At 43.1% G+C, this 20,981-nt stretch overlaps 1 protein-coding gene across 3 annotated transcripts in view; it reads right to left on the reverse strand.

Moving 5' to 3' along the window:
• GPR50 (G protein-coupled receptor 50) overlaps positions 1-20,981 on the reverse strand; it is a 188,143-nt gene that overhangs the window by 129,827 nt on the left and 37,335 nt on the right. Inside the window, exon 2 of one of the 3 annotated variants that reach the window (XM_026123121.2) lies at positions 5,024-10,221. The exons of the other annotated variants lie outside the window; for them this stretch is intronic. Coding sequence (XP_025978906.1) covers positions 9,353-10,221 — 869 coding nt within the window. The 3' untranslated portion in view covers positions 5,024-9,352. Of the gene's footprint in view, positions 1-5,023; positions 10,222-20,981 lie in introns of those variants that run through there. 3 annotated transcript variants of the gene reach the window in all.

The raw sequence follows: 20,981 nt of genomic DNA on the forward strand, positions 1-20,981 counted from the left end.
AAGAGATCGCTGACCAGGACTCCTAAAAATGAGCCTTCTCAGGTCTTTCGAAGATGGGGGAAGCAAACAATGGAGAAGTTAAGGGAGAGGTTAGCTTCTGGTCTAGGATATCACAGGAGAAAAATATGGAAGAAAGTGGCCTTAAGCTTTGCAGTGATGGGCTGCTTCTGGCTCTGCCACTGTTTGAGACATGGCTTTGCTAATGAGCAACCCAAGATGGGTTTAACCTGGCTCACCACCTAAATATTTATTCTGCTTCTCACATGGCCAAGGTACAGCAGTACCAGAATCTGAGCCTGCCTGCACACGCAGCGCAGCAAGAGCAGCGGCAGCAGGGCTCCCTGCCACTTACAGCATCTAACACCCAATTCCCAGCTCAGCCAAAACTACCAGTCAGATTGACCCCTGCATTAATCAGTTCATTCAAATCCATGCCTAAAAGTAGGAACAAGATCCCCATTCTCCACAAGGAGATGTAGAAAAATACTGTTGTTAGAACAAGCTTGAACACAGATCACAAGAATAAGCAGACAGGCAATTACTGTATGAGAAGAGATTTAGAAAGAAGCTGTGTTATGTCCATGGCCCATTTTGCAATGCAAGAAAAGAGATTTTATTCTGTACATTACATTTTGTTCTTAAACATCCAATGTCTCTACTGCAATCCTTCACTAGAGTGTTAAGACTGCCACAAAAAATAGAAATTAAAAATAAATAACAAGGCCAAGTTTAAGGAAGGAAAGACCATTAGTATAAAATGGAACAAACCAGCTCTCCTGAGACCAAATTTCCCTAAAGGTTTCAACTGGGGCGTCAGCAGTATATCACTGCCACAGGAGAGTAACAGAGACAGATTTTGCCAAAGAAAGAAGCCTCCACTGCAACCTCAACTTGTGCATTGCTACCAACAGGACAAGGAAAAACATTTGCTATTGGAATGGACCTCTTCTGCTTTCTACAGAAGACAGCTGTTTACCAAGACACACTTGGATTTTTTTTTTTTTTTTTAATCAATAAGAACTGGGCAGCACAAGAGAGCAGGCTCAAGCACTTACCAAGAAAGGGAGGATGTCAGTCGGACAATCCCACTGCAGACACACTTGGGGACCAGACAGCACCTCTCCCCCTCCTCTCCTACAGGCAGGCTGTCGACCACAATCATCTGCGCCACCAGAGGCAGCATGCCCATCCCAGGCCACATCCTGAGACCGCAATAAAGCTTCCCACTATATCGCCAGGACACAGCATGAACACTCCCATGAGGCAAATGCAGCACTGGGGTTGTGTCTCACACCTCCTGCTCAGCCCAAACCCTGAGCTAGACCAGCACCAGCCCTTGTGCGAGGAGGCACCTGGAACATTTCTCCATAACCAGCCTTCCATCATAGCAGGAGCAATGCAGGGGGACACAGCCCCAGCACTGCAACAGCACCCAGTGCCTCTAGCCACCCATGCTCCCATGCCAGCTGTGACATCCCCAGGTGCCACCCACTCCCTCAGGATGGGAAGCAGCCCCAGGGCTGGCAGACCAGCCTGGCTCAGTACCATACTGGGATCACTCCCCCCTACCTGAGCAGCATTTCTCCCACAGCTGGACAGGCTTAGCCTTACTGCTCTCCCACTCTTGGCTGCAAGTCTCTTAGAGTCATTTTGCACAGCACAGGACCTCTCCCAGGCACCCTCTACACTCAACTAGGGAGCAGCAGCCTTTCCCCCAGGGAGATTTAAGCTCATGGCTATGAGTGGCACCGCCCCTGCCCAGGTGAAGCCCATCAGCTGGCCACTCTGGACCTCGGCAGCTGTGTGCCGAGCACCTGCATTCCCCTCCTACCCGACACTGCTTCAGGGAGCTGGTCTAGGTGCTCTGAGGACACTGCCAAACCCAAATTGTCTTTCAGCAGGGTTTGATAAAAGCCAGTTCATTTCATTTACAACTAAATCACTGGTGGGATGAAAGAGGGGAAATATTTTCTTGAAATCTAGCTAAGAATTACTAAAGTCCCCCAATTTCCTTGAAGAAGTTAACTCCCCACTTTGATCCCATCAAGCTCTGCTGCACCTGAGTTGCTGAGGCCTGTCTCCCATTCCAGCAGACTTGCTAGCCTCAGCAGTGAACTGCCGAAAGCCAGCGCGAGCCCTAACACAGTGCAGGTCCAACCTAAAACACAAATCCATGTGGTGCTGTGCTTGCCCCGGAGCTCCTGAAACTCACTCCTCAACCCACTTCCTCTTGCCAGAGAAGCTCAGAGGACATTGCTAGCCCCAGCCAGACCTGGCGGCGCGGCGGGGTGCCGGGATGCTGCAAGAAGATGCCCTGGGCCTCGCTTCATCCTCTGGCAGCCACCGCCTCTGCCCTGGCACCGAACCCTGTCCGTCACCCATCCATCAGGTGGCTCCTGGGCAAAGACAGAGGCACCGGAAAAATCAGGGAGCACAGAGGAGAGGGTTAGAAAGCACAGTGTCTTCTGAAGTGGAAAGCAATGACTGTCCCTGAGAAAGGGTAAGAGTTATACCTAGATGCATGGAAGCCCACAGAAAAAAATACAAGCTTGTGTTCAAATTGAGAGACAGCGTGTTGTAGTATTTCAAAAGCACAAGAAAGGGAAATGCTCATTGCTATTGCATTTCTCTTAACACTCATAAAGAAAAAAACCCAAATCTTACCAAACTTTCATATTAACTACCAGTACAACTGTGCCTCTAATATTTTCAGAAATTCATTATTTTTTTTGTGGTTTTCGTTAGTTTTTATTTTATGCTTGTTCTTCATGATCATGCATGCACTTTTTATTGTATTTTACTATTTACAACTTCTGTTTATTCAAATTGATTTTAATGAAAAAATCTTTTCATTTAATATTTCCTCTAAATAAGCCTTAAATTGGTAAGCCATGGAATTGTTTTTGAAAGTTGAGAAAATCTCCCAGGATGTTGTAGCTCAGCGTGGAAGCTGTAAGCTCAAGGCAAGGCGGGATGGGAAGTGCCCTCAGCTGTTTCCCTCTGCTCATGCGACAGACGTGTCTGCAGTCAGAAACCGCTCCCTGCAAGAGAGCAGTCACTTTGGCACTCCAGCGGTGTGGCCCTCTGCCATAAAACTCTCTGGGTCATGTTTTATATTAACAGGTTCATTAACTTCATCATCCTGGCTAGATCCTGGTTGGAGCAAGTACAATTCCTCCAAATATTCCTCTCTTATTTCCACCACAGGTGTCATTTTTTAATTTCTTTCCTACAAATTGCTTTGCTTCCTTCCTCTTTTTTTTTTTTTTAATTGCAAAATAGCTGCCATTTTCACCCCAGAGACAGCTGTATTTTGGTGCCACATTAATACTGCTATCCTATACACTTACCAAAAACACTGGAAACCTACCTCAAGACCAAGCAACCTGCTTATAATATAGAAAACAATACATTTTGCAGCCTACTTCCAGGGATATTTGGAAGTTTTGTTCACAGCAGAGAAGCATAATACAGAAGGAAGGACATCAAGATTCATTAAATGTTTTACCTATACAATATTCTACATGTGGAAAATATGATGTGCTTCAATAGGAAAGATTTATAATATGGTTTGATGGCTCAGCCTATTTCAGAGGCAATCTAAGAAAGCAGTGAATGTAGTCCTTCCCACTAATCTAAAAGACATTAAAGTTTCCCTGGACTCTTAGAAGTTATTATTTGAGTTAAAAACCTTATCAGGAAACCATGCTTGGGAAATCACATAGAAACATATTTCAATTAATGGTTCAGAACCACTCTTTCTGCTTTGGAAACTGACCCCATGCAGTAAATTCTATCTCTGCTGTACAGTGCATTACTTCTAGCATATGAATAATGGATATTATAAACAAGCGTAACAGAATGAAAATTCAGTTAACACTATTATGGAGCTTCCATTCAGAAATGTAGTTCATGAGTGATTCAAATTTTATGGCTCTTACCACCAATAACTAAATTTGCATATCTCATCACAGAACTCTTGCAAGAACCCATTCTGCATTTCTGATCTCAGGGCTTTTATGGTAAGAAATATTGCATTAGGCAGAGTTAATTTACATTTTTCCAATAAAATTCTAAATGCATGTGCAGGTACTCTTTATAAACTGGCTTCATGTTATAAATTATAAGCTTCAAAGCAAATACATTAGCACAAATATTGATTTCTAAATAGTCACCGTGAGTGAGATTTTATGCTTGCTGTTGAATTATAGCAACTCTGTCCTCTAGAGCTGTAGCTTATCTCCCAGCTACTATACTTCATGGCAAGTAAGTAAATAAATAACATTGTCTCACTTCTGACAGTTCAATTCACTCAATTCCACGTGGCTGTAGTAGCAGGTATGAGTCAGTGCAAAAATTCTCCAAGATCACTACTCTGACAGACGTTTTTGGATCTGCAGCTATCATAAAGACTGTTTTCAGCATGTCACATCACTGAGCATTGCAGGATTCCTAATAGAAGCAGCAGATGAAACAAAGTACAGTGCCCCTTGCAAAAAACTTGCACAACCTTACAATCAACACCATGCTGCCTTGCATCAATAACTTACCTTCTTTATGTCTTTTCCCTACATCCAACCTTTTCCAGGATGAGGTAGGAATTAAACTCTTACAACACAATTACTCATAGGAGCTTTGTACATTTCAGTTGTTGTGTTTCTATGTTTATTTTAAAGCATTTTTTAATTTTACAAGTCCACGTTTCTTCTTTGTGGGCTTGAGGCAATGCAATGAACAAGATGTTATACGCTGCATCTGTTAGAGTAAGATAAGCAGGTACCAATAAGATGCAAGCACTCCTTGCTTTTCATGTGATAGTTTTCACGTTTATTTTTATGCTGCAATGAAGCACTGCTTTTCTTTCATAGGAAGAGAGGACAACAGCTATTTTTGTGTTGCTTCCCAGGAAGTGTAACAACATCTTTAGCTTTCAAGAGTGACCACTGAGAACCCCACTGTAGTGCCACTAACGCCGGGAGGAAATGCAGTAGTCGCTGCGTTTCAAATGAATGTTGGACACGACTAAACTATGGAAGAAATTTTAATGAAATAAAAGACAGTATTTCTTGGCAGACAGTTTAATAGAAGTTAATAACTAAGATGTCAGATTTCTTTCAAGCAGAAAGATCTGCTCCCCTGATAAATAATTTACTAGTTTAGGACATGTTCATGCTGTTCTTAACTATACATAACTCTCTTTTAAGACCTTACTGATGATTTAGTAACTCTAGCCTACTTTCACTTGCAGAAGTATTTTTAATATTCATTTACAGAACATAATAAAAATTGGTAACAATCCCAAATTTGAAATATTAGCTCATAAGCAGCACAACTGATGCTGTCTGCATTTTAAAATAAAAAAAAGCAGCCATACCAGTATTTTTGCAGAACCTCTGCTGGAAGAGGGCAAGAAATGACTGATAAAAACGGGTGCAAGTAGCATCCCATGAGCTGATGGCTAAATAACACGGACACATGAAAGGCAAAGAGAGCCCTGAAGGGCTCACACAGCAGAGACCAACTGCAGTTTGGAGAAAGTTTCTTCCCCAACGAATAAGCCTGTAGTGCATACAGGTGACTGGCTCAAAGGTGGACACGAGAAAAAAACATGAATCTGAAGTGACATCCCAGATGCACTGGGTGTTTCTGTTCCCATGCAGCTAAGGTACGCATGAATTCAATCTCTATTTTTAACCAATTCTATTTATCAATTCTATCCGCTTTGCGGTATTCACCAAAACCCAAGCTGCTGTTTCACATATTTATTTAAAAAAATTAATTTCAGAGGGAAAAAAAACAGTAAGCAGTCCAATGGCAGATTTATTACAGTTCTGGCAGATAAAAGGAATGAATCTACCTTATGAACAAAAAATAGCCATAGAGAAGTATACTGAAAAATTCTTAATCAAATGATAAACTGGAAACAGCATATGCAATACATATTTATATATAAATATACTGGTTACATTCTTCTTAAATAGATTATACAACATTCATTAGCATTAACCAAAAGTATTTCTTCGTGGCAAGAGATTCATCTTCCTTTATGGCAATACAGTCTCTCTGTAAGTTAATATCCACTATAACAATTTTAGGATTTTGGGCTAGAATCAGTATTCAACACCACCAGGTTAAATCCAGAGCGAGTGATTTAAAACTGGTTTATAAGAGATATCAGTGCTACTTCCAAGACTTAAGGTCAGATCTGCAACAGGTAGAATTGGCAGAGCGCTGGTCAGGCTGTGGGATCTCCTTCAAAACTCAAATGTAGATTAAAGCTGGATTCCCATGGGGAAAAACACTGACTCAGCTCAGGATCCCCAGTTTAAGACACACTTCTCTTTTTCTGTAAACAAATGTTAACAAAATAAACTCTCTGTACCCTGTTAACCATTTCTTAACATAAAAACAGGGAGTTACTTGGGATAGTCTTAAGAGAATTCAGTACAAAATCACACTAGTCTAAGCACCATCAGTATCAAAGTGCTAGCAAATGGCACAGTGTTTTCTGTTTGAAGCCAAATTCCCTGCTTTTTGTGTTTCATATTGCAAATCTCAGCTCCAGCGGAACTTCGCTCAGGACTCCAACCATGACAGCTAAATCATCCAAGCTCCGTGTTTGCTCTCAGGCAGCCTTATCTTCCACTGAGATGCCCAAAGTGCTTCTCAACTGGCTGCTCTACAACAAGCTTGCTGTGTTGTTAGAGAGCCTGGAGCCAGTCGCAGGACCCATCCCACCCCTCAGACCAGCGGCAGTGTCTGCACTTGCAGGGAGCTGCTTGGCTCCCCACTCTGGTTCAGCAGATACTTAGCGTGTCCCCTGCAAAGATCTCGGCACAATCCAGGCTCAGACCCCATAGCAGAAGACGAGCAAATCCCCCATCACATTGCACAGTCCAATTCAGCAGTGACTCTCCCTGACCCTTCAAGGGGATGCCCTATCACGCTCCCATAGCACAGGCCTCTGCGGCTGCTCCTGTTCCCACCGGGCTCTAGCAGAGACTCCCATAATTTGCCTGTTTGGGACCTCTTTGGCTTACTCAGTTTGGTTCAAATGCTGACTGGCTGTTACTTTGGAGTCTGAGTAAGAAATAGTGCAAATTCAAGCTTAAAGACAAGAAAAAAAGACCACATTACCTTCATTGAACACTCAGTTAAAAAGACAGGATCCATGAGATGAAACCCCAGTCGTGGGGGAATTTGAGACATTTGGCAAATCTGTAAAGGATTCTTCATGATTGTCTTCAAGGAGCATACTCGGTTTGGCTTGGTGCTAGACACTTAAAATTATTTGCTAATGTGATACCAACTAACAGCATTGTGGCTAATTGCAAACTAGTCTGAACACTAGTCACAGCACATAAGGACACCTCCCTGGCACTACTAAAAAAAAAACTCTCTGCAGTTATGGATTCCTTAGTGCTTTTTATATCCAAGTTTGACTTGAAATGTTTTTTGTTTACTCAGAATGGTGTGAATTCATCCAGATTGGTTTTGCTGGAAGGGAAGCGGACCATATTATTTGTGAGGGTCAAGATACCTTTATTTGGCCATGCTCAGGCAGATTAAGAGGCCAAAACAGAACTCAGTTTGATTCCTATTATGGCATGCTGGCTGCAGTACATTTTAAAACAATAATCATTGAAGTGGCTGAGATGTTCAAGCTTGAAAATGTGCAGTAACAAAGTGCCAGGGCGCCCTGTAAATAGAGAGACCCACATGCATTGCAGTAACCTGTGCCACGTGGCAGCACGTACACTGTAACACGCATTGAAGCAATATGCCACACAATATTTCTTGGACCAATCAATAAAGGAGCTTACTTTCTCTCAACTCCTTTTCCCCCAGAATTCAGCAGAAGCAACATGTGTAGCGTAGCTCCTGCTGCTCCCCCCGAGGCTGGCCAAGCACCTTGCCATGCCAGCATTGAGCCAGTTTTGCTGACTTAACATAGAGTTGCACTAGGGGAGTTTTGTCTCTTGATTTAAGGGGTCTGCTTCAAAGCAGGGTATACTCACTTAAAACCATAAGTAAATGAATTCACAATGAAGCTAAGGAAAAAAAAAGTTACAAACAGCAACACCTCCACCCCATTCAAGAAACAGCCTTATCTCTGCCCACGTGCTTACGTTCCTAACATGACACTGGCCTACCCAGCACTTCCAGACACTGTTTGCAATAACAAAGATAACAAAGTTCAGGCTTTAACTGAGAACTGATGTGTGGATATGCTCAGGTGGTTTTCCTCACCCAACTCCATGAATTAATTACAGTTTTGTACAGGAGTAAAATGGAAAAAAACCTCTACACTTTTTTTCCCTCCATCGAATTCATGCTATGTGGTAGACAAAAGGAAAGTTGTTTGGAATGAACACTTCCTTCCCCTCATGCCTTTGTCTGCAAGTGTAAATATTATTGGAATTTAGTTTTCCTCTGTTCATTTATTAAAAGACTGCATCTACATTAAACAGATGGGCCTTTGCTATGTTTATCTTTTTTTATGATGTTCATGTAGCAGGGACTTCTGAAAGATGTTTGGAATGAATGCTAGCCATTACAGGATACTAAATTAGAATCAGGCTCCAAGTATCTTTCTGTGATTCGATTATGTCATGTGTTGTACTCTTATTCATGGCCTGGGAAGGAGAGTGCAAGGCTACTTAATATCTGTATAGATTCAATTAAAATGAGTGCATCAGACACTCACTAGGTCTGGCTTTTGCCTGCCTCACATCTAGCACAGGCTAGCTATTAAGCCTTAATAGAAAAAGTGAAAAAAAAAAAAAAAGTAAAAAGAAAACAAACACACACAGTGGAAGTCATCATGCCCATATAGATGCCTGCTGACTAATATTGTTACTAACCGATCCGAAAAGGTACAAAGTCATGCAGTTTACACTTTGATCCCTATAGTTTGGGTTATGTTAATGCTAAACAAGGAGAATTCAGAGGGAGGGCAGAAAGGTCTGTCTATAATACATGGTGATTTTGCCTGCTCTTATAGCTTGCATTTCGAGCATTACTGAATTTCTCCATGCACTCTGAATGCTTCTCTTTCAGAGGGTATTGGCATGCTTGTGGCGAAAGCAACCAAACCAAATAGGCACATGGTGAAAGACAGCATAGGAAAAAATAAAGATAAAGGTTAGCTGTTTCCATTCTGCAAATCTCTTCTCAGAGCCTTAAAGTCATGGTGATAAGCAGAGTATAAAAAGATAGCAGACTCCTTTCCTTGTATGAGAAGTTGTTGGCAGTTTGGGGCCCAGCAAAATCAGCTGTGAAACGCACACATAGAAAGGCTCTTTATATTACATATACAACTGTAACCCAGAATAAATAGCACTGTTCTGATTTATAAAGGTATTTCAGCTTGATTGTTGTTGTTTGTTATGGCTGGAGATGGCTTGCTTTTCATCCCTTCTGTCCCACCCTTCGACACATCAATGAACAGCAACCTTGGAGTCCGGAGCGTCAGTAGTATCCTTTTGTACTCCTTTCGGAAATTCTGGTTGAGAAGCCCATAGATCACGGCATTGAGGCAGCTGTTAAAATAGGCCATAAAATAGCTCAGAACAAAAAGCCATTCTGGAATGTGTGGCTGTACTTTTGAAGGACTAATCGAAACAGCAAGGCCAATAAAGTTTAACGGTCCCCAGCACACAGCAAAAAGGACAAAAACCACAAACATAGTCAAAAAATTCCGGATGTCAGCTGCTCTGAGCTTCTGCTTGCAGTCTTGTCTCACCCGGTGTTTGACTTGAATCACCAAAATCCAGATCCTTAAATAGCAAAACGTCACGATGGACAATGGGACAATGAAATGAACCACCACCACCGTGATGGTGTATGATGTACTCACTGTCTGGGCAAAGGTACAGGAGTAAATCCGGGGGTCATACTGCAAGGAGCCAACAAAGAAATTTGGCACAATTGCCACCACCGTCAGGATCCAAGTCAGACACAGATAGCAGCAGGTGTTCTTCAGGTTGAAGAGCTTATCGTACCGTAGGCTGTGGCAGATGTAGCAGTAGCGGTTGATTGCGATTGCAGTGATGTTGAAAATGGACCCGATGACACTTAAGCCCATCAGGAACCCACTAATCTGGCAATGAACATTTCCCATTGTCCATCCATTATGGAAAATGGCACTCAAGATCAGAGGATATGGATACACCGCAACTACAAGGTCTGCGACTGACAAACTGACGACAAAGATATTGCCTACAAAAAAGGAGAAGAGACCATGACAGGTTAGCGTAGGTCTGGACAGACAGCTTCCAACTCAGAACTCCTGTGCAGGCCTTACTCTGCTCAGAGGCTCTGTTCTACCCTCCACTGGGAGTGGGAAACCCTAGGAAAAAAGACCTTGCTGTGCTAGTGACAGCAAAGGAAAGTAACTAGGCATCATTAACCTGGATATTCTTTCTTAAAAAATTCTTAACTGGTAGCTTATCCTTAACTCAGCTATAGCCCTGAATCAGGTTCCTAAGTTGCTATGAGTTGTGTAAGAGTGAATGATTTCACTTTCCCTGTTATGCAGCCAGCGCTACTGTAGTTACCAGACAGCCACACAGTATTTGCTGTCCTGCATGGAACTTTATTCCTTTAAATACGACATAGGACACAATACTTTCTACAACATCATATAGCAACACTGTACATAAGTGCTGTCCATCTGGGGCAGGTTAAGTTTTTAGTGGTTTATTATTGCACTGGCAGCAGTTGCATGGGACAGATCCTTTTTGCTCTCCTGAATAGCCACACCTTCACCAGACTTTTGCAGTGCTTATGCAAAGGAGCCACAGTGCAGCCAGCCTGTGTGCGCTTATCTTATTCAGTGTGTTTTCCTAATCCTTTAGTATCAAAGTGGATGTCCAATGCAATATGAAAGGTCAATCACTTCTACACTGTCTGGGCCTGGGCAGGGAATATGATTAGTAAGCTGCTGTCAGCTATTTCTGTAGAGTATATGTTGCAGGCTGCCCATTTAGGCTTTAAAAAGAAGAGACTTGAGAGTTTGTGCAGATATGAAATAATTTAAGCCTTGCTGGATTGGAAATGGCACATTTTATAGAGCAGTAACTGTCAATTACACTGCTTGGAGTAAAAGCGGAGCGACCTCCAATGAGCTTGGCAACCAGTGATTTTCTACAGCGGTTTCCAAATGCTGGGGGGTTGCAAAGCTTAAAAGCACTGCCTGCAGAAGCAAGCAACATCTCCACACCGTTGAGAGGTGTGAAATGAACTCTTCTGGTGTTGGAAATTGTTCCTGGATAATATACATAAATAATCCTCCAAAAGGGATCAAAAGCCAGGCCCCTAGCCAGACAGCAGTCAGCTATTTAGAATAATGTCTTGCTCCCTCTCTCTCCCCTGTTGATTCCAGATTATTTTCCTGTTTTTTGGCAGAGTAGAGATGCAAATGGTGCCTCCATTCCTGAGTCCTCCTGCACTCCTCTCTGCTACACCTCCCAGCTCCTCCCTGCACAGACATGGTAATTAGTGGCACATGGGAGCCAGGCACCCACGGATCCACTTAGCCTGGATGATCTTGTCCCTTAGGACTACTAAGGCACAACTGGTATTGCCCTCCATACCAAGACTGCTCTGAGTGAAAATGTGAAAACCAGAGGCCCCACAGTGATCTCTTCTTTTATTGCAGAAATTTCTATCCATCTGCTCCAAGGACATACTGAACATGCAACAAAGAGAGCAGAGGCTACTCCAAGCAACAGATCCAAGGCAAACAGTCTGGCTTTTGCCAGGGGAAACATGACGGACACATACGTCTTCACTGGTGGGAACTCTGCATTTTCCAGCATCTGAACAACTTCCCATGCAACACACTCCCACCAGTTACATCAGCTCTTTGGAACAGGACCTGCCAGTTTGCTACACCTGTAAAGGACTCAGGAGACCTAATATGAAGAAGCCAAGGAGATGGCAAAAGTGGCCAGAAGCTATTCCTCCACACTGCTCCTGAGCAACCACAGTTATTGCTCATTTTCTGAATCTGGTGTATCTTTTGGCAGGGAAAAAAATCTTCTGCTCAGTTTGCCAAACAGAGAAGTACATTAAAAAATGGGATTTCAGGTCTTTGGGGAGCTACACACATCAGGCATAACGACAGGTCCAGTTACAATGTTGAATGGGATATTTGTCAGAATTTAGCGTTCTGGTGAACAAATTGTCACTTCAAGAGGAACTGAGCAATACAGTTAGAGGACAGTACACTGGAAAGAAAGTGGCTGTTCCTCCTGTCTCCAGTACCTCCATGTATGTCTGCAGTATCAGGAAGGAGATATGATGAGAGTACCTGTAGAGGACACGCTTAACATATTTAACCATGTGCTGCAGTCAACATCCCAGCCCACTGATCAAAACTGTATGATCTCTTCAAACCCTCATGCCCTGCTATCAGAAAACACTAAAAAGAGGTCTGTTTCTGAGATATCCATGATGAGACTCTCTGAGATCTAAGTTCATCCAGGTCACTGGCTTCGGTATTTGGAAAATATGCCCAAGGGTTGTCAGAAATCATGGACACAGTCGACTCATTGCTGTTTGTTCCCCCAAAAAACTGTCAGGACAAGTCAACAGTTCATATCAGGACTTAGAGGCAGCACAGTCTACTTCACGCTGATTGGAAAACAATCTGGACTCAAGAATAGGCCATGGCAGCATAGAGCTGAGACAGGTGACATGAGGCATCATTTTAAAAGAAATATTAGCGGAGGTCATGTGAAGTGCTGAAATCTTTGACCCAGGATGCTCCTCCCCTGCTGCACTCTTTTCCTGACAATTATTTCCAAACCTACAGTCTTTTTTTGGCTTCAAGATGCTGTAGTCATCTCCATGGCTTTAAAGTGAAATACTGTTAGTTCTCTAAACAAAAAACAGTCTCAAGCAGTTCCTAGCCCAAAGTAATCTTTCTAATCTCATCACCTCTGTGCAATGCCAGACACTTCAGGTCTAACTACGTTCTCTCTTGCTTTGTCAGTTTTTCTAATGTGACATACAGCTGCCCACTGAAACTTTCCCTGCAAGACTAAGTAGGGGTATATATATCACATATGCAGGTTTTCCACAGCATACTTCTGTGGATGTTGAGCATCAGTGCTGCTTTTTTGTGGATTTCGTACCTTATTTAGATCTTTTTAAAATGCAGTCATTAAACCTGGTCCCCATATAATTAATTCTATTTATGTCTGCCATCAAGGGCAGAACCGCTTGTGCCCTGGCTTAGCACTCAGCACAGGTGCATCACGGAAAGACTGCTCTTCTGCAGCAAAATTTTTATTCCTCTGATCAAAAAGATGCCACTTCACCAAAAAGCAAAATGTCTCCCCAACACCAGACAGAATTCCCTTTAGGAAGTTTTTTCAAGTACAAATTTAAAAAAAAAATTTTTCAAGACAGCAGAACACAGAAAGGTATCAACAGCCCAACTTATGAGGATGCTTGAGACAGACTCTACTGATGGGAGCACAATTTTCCCTCTTCCATCGGACCTGTTCCACTTTGTATACACATTTATATATTCAGCAGATTAGAGAGCAAACCTCTACATTTGCTGGGGATGAAAGCCACATTCAACACCCAGTTCTGCATCAGGCAAAGCAGAACCAAGCTGTTTGGATATCCCCTACTTAAGCCGACACATCAGTGGACTTAATCCAAAGCTTAGTAAAATCATAGGGAAAATTATTAGCCTGACATCACTGCTAGCTGCTGCCAATCTCTGTAAAGCTTTCCTCACTAATTCAGGTAGTTGTGAGGAAGTAAAGTAATAAGAAAAAAATCTATAAAAATCTAATATTCCCAGAATGGACTTAGTAGTTTGGATTCAATATAAGAGCACGATACTGCACGATACATCATTCCCCATGTCACTGTATGTTGCTACAGCAGGGAGAAAATGGGATGGCTTTATTAAGACAGTAATTAATAATATCCTCTTTTTACTTGGAGAGCAAACCTGCTGTCCTCTGCTCTGTGCTTGTTCTCTGCAATCTTGGCCCCCCTACCAGCTAGAAGGCCTGCTGCCCCAAGGCAGGGCGTCGGGCTCCTGCAGATGAGGTCAGAAAGGTTAACCCCGCGCTACTTCATAGAAACAAGCCCAACTCCCATCTTACTTGGGAAGGTGCTCAACTTTGTATTTTTCTCCTGGTGGAGTGAACATGAAGGCCAGTTCTGAAAATTAATGAATTTTTAAAGACTAAGTACTAGAAAGAGGGGGTGCATTGCACAGCTCCAGAGCAAAACGGGCCCTTCAAAACACAGAAACTGGCTGCTCGCTGATTATTTTACAAAGAGTAAACTTTTGGTAAACACTAGCCTCTCCAGTAACAGGCTGATTTTCAAAACTGCTTCAGCCTTGCAAATTGAAAATGCTCTCGAACCCCCCAGAGGTGCTTTAAAAACTGACTGCGACAACACGCCCACATTCATGCTGGGCACACAGGGAGCAGGCCCCAAAATGTCGGCTACAGGGCAGCCGCACGCCAACGAAGCTGCCCAGAGGAGCCAGAAGCAGCGACGCAGGTAGGAAACGGGCCCTTCCCCGGCCGCTCACACATCCGTCCCTCCCTAAGGCCAAAGGCTCGTTTCCTCGACTTTCGGTAGGATAAGATGAGACACTTGCTCCTCAGAATATCACAGATGGGCAAGAACGGGGAAGCGTCTGATTTGTGGGTTTTGAAGAAGGGAAACAGCAGTTTCCTGCTAATGGTCTTTCACATGTCACTACTGAATCTTTTTACATTTTTCCACAAACAATATAGAACAAAGGAGTCCTGCCCACAAATAATACCAACCAACTACTCAAAGTTAAAATTATCTGGTTCTGTGACACTATTTTCAGATGTATCTTTTTTTCTTTGACAACTCCTGACTAATTTTTCATTAGCTTTCACAACGTTCCCCACATTTTTAACTTCTCTTTGGTATAAATGTTTGTATTTCACTGACCTCTATTTCCCAGTCATTGATCTGTGCACAAAGAAGCACAAAGGGTGGAGAAAGGCAAGTATTAGCAAGCCTAACAGTAATACAGACTTGACCACTTTTTCTGAGAAACTTCACATCTTTTTACATGCCAGAAGTCTAACACCCAACTGTTAACAGTTTGGATTATAGAGGTATGACACACTGAACAGTATAATCCATACATATTTGTAAAAGCCCCCCCCCCCCCAAAAAAAACACCCTGAAGCCCAACAGCCATGCAGGTTATAAGCGCGTGCAAGTAATACAATGCAAGGTTTAGCCCAGACCATCTTCTCCTAGCACTCCTGCCTTTAAGCTCCCTTGCTTCATCCTATACTGCTATAATCCTGTTTCTGCTCAGCCCAACAGCCTGTTCTTGTATTTCAGTAGCTCCCTAGCCCTGCCTCTCATTTCACCTGGGTTACCTGACAACACCGGTTATCCGAGGACTTCTTTTCAAGTCCCAGCGCTAGGTTCCACACACGCAAAACTACCTCAAGGAGTTCAGCAAATCAGTGGACCCCACAGGTGGAGGCTTCCCCGGCAGTCTGCCCCAACACCGCCCGACTTCCACACAAATGCACATCATTCTTCTGCAGAGGTTAACTGAGCAATGCTATACAAATACAGGGGTCACTGGCTTTGCTTGCCTCACGGGACGGTTACAAATCCCATGGTACCCAAGCTCCAGCAGCTGAGACCTCAGCCACAGCAGTCACGGGCTGTCCTTCAGGACACACGGCTGTGTTTCAGGTATCCTGAATCTAGAAGTTGGGGCAAAAAAGAAAAAAATTAGGAGGTGAAACATTTTTCTGAAAATTGGCATTATTATAATACATACCCCAAAAGTCCAAACAAAGCATCCAAAAGCCCTGTTCTCCATTATCCAAAGAAAGCTCTCCTGCACTCCTCGTTGATGTGTTACCGAACTGTGCTTGCTTCAGGTTAACAAGATATAGGTGTGCAATGTAGCCTGAAGTCAATGCTGTTATCTGTAAACTCAGCACTGAAACAGAAGTGCCTGAGTGCTAGGAATTACACCAAAGGAAAGCAGAGTTTTGTGGGTAACTCCGGCGGCTGCTCCCAGTCAGCCCTCCATGGGCACTGCGCAGTATGCAGAGAGCCTGGGAGCAGCTTCCCGACCAGCAGCACGCCGCGCCGCGCCACATTTGGAGCATACGACAGCAGGTACGCCAGCCTCGAGCCTGGCAGACGAGGAGCTGACCCGTGAGCAAGACGGATGTCAGCGTGGTCACCTCTGTCCTGACCTGCTCCCACTAGGGAGAGCGCAGCCAGAATGACTCCCTGCTGTATTCCAGCAGGGATAAAAGCGTATGTCAAGAAAACACAAAAAGACACAAGTTAGCTTAATGCTAAAAATTTACTGTGTGACTGATATGTTTGCAGTGATGCTTTATTATTTATGGAGTATAATAAAAAGCATCTTAAACATTAAGTTTCTTCTCTCAGGTTTTAGGGAAAACTAGACAGGCTCAGGTCCAGAAGGAGATAAACTGGGATTAAAACTGACACCAGCATCAAAGAGGGATATATATAATAAGGCTCGGTAAACAAATTAACAGGCCATGACTGTAAAGCAAGCCTCTGATGACCACTTAGCATAAACAAATACTCTCTATTTAACCTTCCAAAGCTTATGTTCACTGCAAAACAGAAACAAAATGTACTGTTTGCCCTAAGAAAAGAGATAAAGTCATAAAAGCTTTATTCAGTATGCAACAAGACTCTTTATTAGCTTTGAAAGCCTCCTTTTCATGTTTGTTTTTAGCTGCCATTAGCCATGAGTTTGCTCATATTTCACTAACCTCCACTCTGCAGACTTGAAGTACATGCTTAGCCCTACAAATTAAATGGCAGTTCATAGCACACATCTTCAGAACAGCTTTGTTCTCCTTTTTACAATATAAAGATACCACTGAGCATTTGTAGTCATTTTGATCATATACTGCTGTATTTTGGGCTGGCAATAATACCATAATGTGAAGAGTTCCTGATCCCGCAGGCCTCACTCCGACAGGCATTTCTTACATCGCCAACTCCAGAGGATCACCCCTGGGAAGAAAGCATTTGCCCGGTCAAAGAGCATTAAGAATGATGCTTCTATAAGGGGCTATGATCAATGTCATTGCTCCATGCAAGCTCTTGGCTTCCAGGGCACTTACCCTGTGAACACAGTATATGCAGGCAACAAAACAACAAATAAAAAATCTCTGTCTGTTAATTATTGGCTCTTTTCAGCATTCTCATGAGCACTGATACATCTGATGTGCCAGGGTGAGAGCCCAGCATGTACTCGCCCATTGTGACGACAGAAAATGTTTGATAAGGGAGCACAAGCAAAAATCAGAGAAACTTTCCTGGAGATCTAGACAAAGGAAAAAAATATCTGTTGTTTACTTTGTTAATCCACAAGTACTGACTGAAGATTTTATTTGTGAATTTAGCAAGTCTGTTCAAAAAAAGGAATGAACAAGAGAAAGAAGAAAGCAATCAATCAATTATCTAATATTATTCCATCAGGATCCAGAGTGGGATAAAGCGTAGTTTCATGTAACTAAACAGACAATGCAGTTGGGCTGCCAGCTGTTCTCAAATTCTGACTGCGCTGCATAAAACGATACAGAGGGTAATGAACACACAGGAAAGAGGAGGTATCATCAGTCTACAGCATCCTTAGAATATAAGGATGAGAACACGGAAATACCTCATTTAAGGACATGCTGAAGGTGCTTCTAGACAAAAGCTTAACACTCTGGGATAATTCCATTTTTTCTGGGCAAAAAGTCCTCTGAGATCTCCTAGGGCAACCAGGAAGCCAGTGAATGTCCAAGATGTTCCTTCCTGCGTACGCTTTGGGACACTGCCTGTTTCAAAGCACCCCCCGCCTCTCTGGCAAAGTATCTAGGGATGGCAGAGTGGAGCCATTACGTTTATCTGTACATATCAGAGCACACATGAGCACAGAAACAAACTCTACCAGCCCACATAACTGCAAGACCACTATTTATAAACTGTTTTGTAAAGTGCTCTGAAATAGGAAAAGCCCTGTATAAATATAAGTGTGAGTTATTATCAGCATCCATTGAACTGACAAACCAGAATCCATCCTCTCCCGGTCCCCGACAGCTGCACTGCCATCATTTGCCATCTGTTAGTATTCGGAAATAAAATCTGTGAACTTTGGTTTAATAGACTTAATAATGCTCTTTTGCTGTGGCTGCTGGTTAAAGTGCATTTCTGGTCTGAAAAGCAGCTACGTGCAAGCAGCAGATTCCTACTCAGCTGGCATGCAGAGCACAGAGTCAGATCTGAATTCACAGCTGATTTTAGCGATAAAAATAATATTTGACTGTTCTGGTGAGCCCTGCGGAATCAGCACAGCTGAAAGCCAGGAAGCTGGCTTCTGCTCCTTCTTCTGCTTCAGTAATGCTGTTTGTTTGCTAAACCCCAGTGACAGCCCATCACCACACCCACGGAAACCCAGTGCGAAGAATGATGTTACCCAGTTGCAACGCACAGCTTGTTTTGGCCTCCAGGCCCTGCAGTACTAGGCATGAGTCTCTCTCAGGTCCAGGTTGTTTGCATGGTGGGTGGTTAGGGATGGGAGGCAAACTTTTTTTTCTTGTAACTCTTTCAAATTGTATATGGAAATGATCAAGCTATTAGAAAAATTACCACAGAAAAATGTGTCTTTCAGTGAAGGACATTTAGCCTTTAACTGATTCTGGACAAAATCTTGTCTTGTCCATACATTACGGACATCACACTTTAAAATGCAGCATCCCACCTGCTGGTTAAGACTGGTTAAGGACAGATCAAAGAAATTGGGTGTGCAAAGATGTGCAGGCCATGGGATACGTCCTTCTGTGCTTGCTGAGAAGAGATGGAGACTCAAAGTAACCAACTTTCTTAGGAAGGCTCACAGGCACTTTTCATAAGGCTCACTTGTGCACACATATGGGTTCGCTTTTGGGCTGCATTAGATACTGCAATATCAAATTCAAATGCCCTTTTTAAAATACACTGCAATGTCCGTTTAGAGAATCAGACTTGCAACATAGTAGTATCATAGAGCACCCAACTACAGGAAACAGCAAGCTGAGTTTAGACCATAGAGAAAGAGCATTTGTCTTACAGGACACAGATTAACTCTACACAAAATGCTGTCCTGAATCCAGACCTCACTCTCTTATGGAGCCACAGGGCAGACATCTAACACTTCAAGTATTCCAACTAAAACGGCATCAGTATGGTCTCTAACACCGAGTCCAACGAGATTGAAAGACTACCATAAAAATCAGTCTGTTGCCAGATTAAGATAGAGAGCATTTTTAGACAAAAAAGTAATCAACATATGAAATAACTGAACCTAAATCACTAATTAGAAGAATAGCAGAAGAGCTCAAGTTAACAGAAAATAGTTAAGCTAGGTACACACACTAAGCCAGAGCACCTGGAATTATGCGTCCTCAGCACAGATATGCTGAGATTTGAGAAGGGCTCATACGGCCAAAGAAAGCTTGTCCATTTTTCTGATTCTCAGTTGACCTAATGAAAACAATTTCCTCTTCCTGCAAATCTTGTTTCTTCAGGAACTTCATGAATTCTAGTTCTTCTCTGCCAAGACAGAATATTCTGTGTCATACAGACTATTTAGCTGAAAATCTTTTGGGGTCTATTTTGGAGATTGCAAACAAATGCTATTCCTTGAATCAGAATCTGATCTCATGTAGGCAGGGCAAATCCCAAACAAACCCAGTGAAAATGGGCTTGCGAATCTGTTAACTCTGCAAGTTCTCTTTAAAAGCATGAAACTGAAACTGTACAGGACTGAACTTTCCTTACAGTTTTACATGGAAATCTTAGGTTTATTAATTAAGAAAAAGCAGGCCTCAAAGCCCCAAGAAAGGGGAATGGAGAGATGCAGGGAAGAGAGCTGTCATGCAAGATGCACAACTTGCAGGGGGAAAGGAGACCTGCTCACAGGCATATGCATACCGCAGCCTATCATATTACAGCCGCATTAATTTGCCTTAGCTGTTAAATCTGTCTTCACTGTAATTATACAGCATCCTCCTCCTTTTGCTATAAACAATGTGTTATGCAAGCATACTGTAAATGTGCTTAGCAAGAGATGGAGGGAGGACAGGCCTGTTTCTTTCCATCTTGACTTGTCCTCCAGTGCTTCCTGATGGTCTCATGACTTCCTGCTTGAGGCTTCCTGCCTGACACACAAACTAGCCACCTCAGCATGCCAGGGCCTGATGGGTCAAATGCTGGATGCCTTCCTAAACCAGAACTGGCCTTTTAAAGACCCTCCCCGATCTGGGTTTGGGGTGAGATATGCAGTGGCCAAGCGAAAACCTCACTGTTCATGTCTTGTGGGCAGGGGCCAGCATGCTCAAGTCAGCAGAGCTGTGCTCACAGGAGGGCTGTTCTCAGGGGAATCTCTGGGAGCACCGCTCCTCGCTATTTTTTTTCCAACTTATTTTCTATTTCCCCACCAGTGTAAATGCTTTCCAGACTGCTAAGCTCTGGAAGCTGCTGAGCCCTCTGTGCGAAGCAGAGGCTGCAACACAGCCTCTTAACCTTTAACACTTCAGATATGTTGACACTGCTTTACAGTGGCTGACTTTGGACTTTGATTTCTCCTTCGCCTCTGGAGAGGCACACAGCTCTCACTGACATGGCTGGGGAGTACTTTAATGGAGAAAAAAAATGCAGAGAATGTATATTTTGAGAAAGGCTGAGCAGTCCCCTACATAGCCTGCCTCATTTTTGCCTTTGTCGTGGAGTAAGGCTGGCCCAACAAAACAGGGATGGAAGGAAAGGCTGAAGGAGGCACTAGCAGAAGGGAAAAGCAGCAAGGACTTGTAACAGGGGAAATGAGATGAAATTAAGGCCTGTTAAAGAGTGGAGGGAGAATTTGATTCTACACAAGAAAGACGAGTGGGATCACCAGGCACCTCACC

This window comes from Dromaius novaehollandiae, chromosome 11 (assembly GCF_036370855.1).
Source record: "Dromaius novaehollandiae isolate bDroNov1 chromosome 11, bDroNov1.hap1, whole genome shotgun sequence".
In the NCBI taxonomy this organism is placed as follows: domain Eukaryota; kingdom Metazoa; phylum Chordata; class Aves; order Casuariiformes; family Dromaiidae; genus Dromaius; species Dromaius novaehollandiae.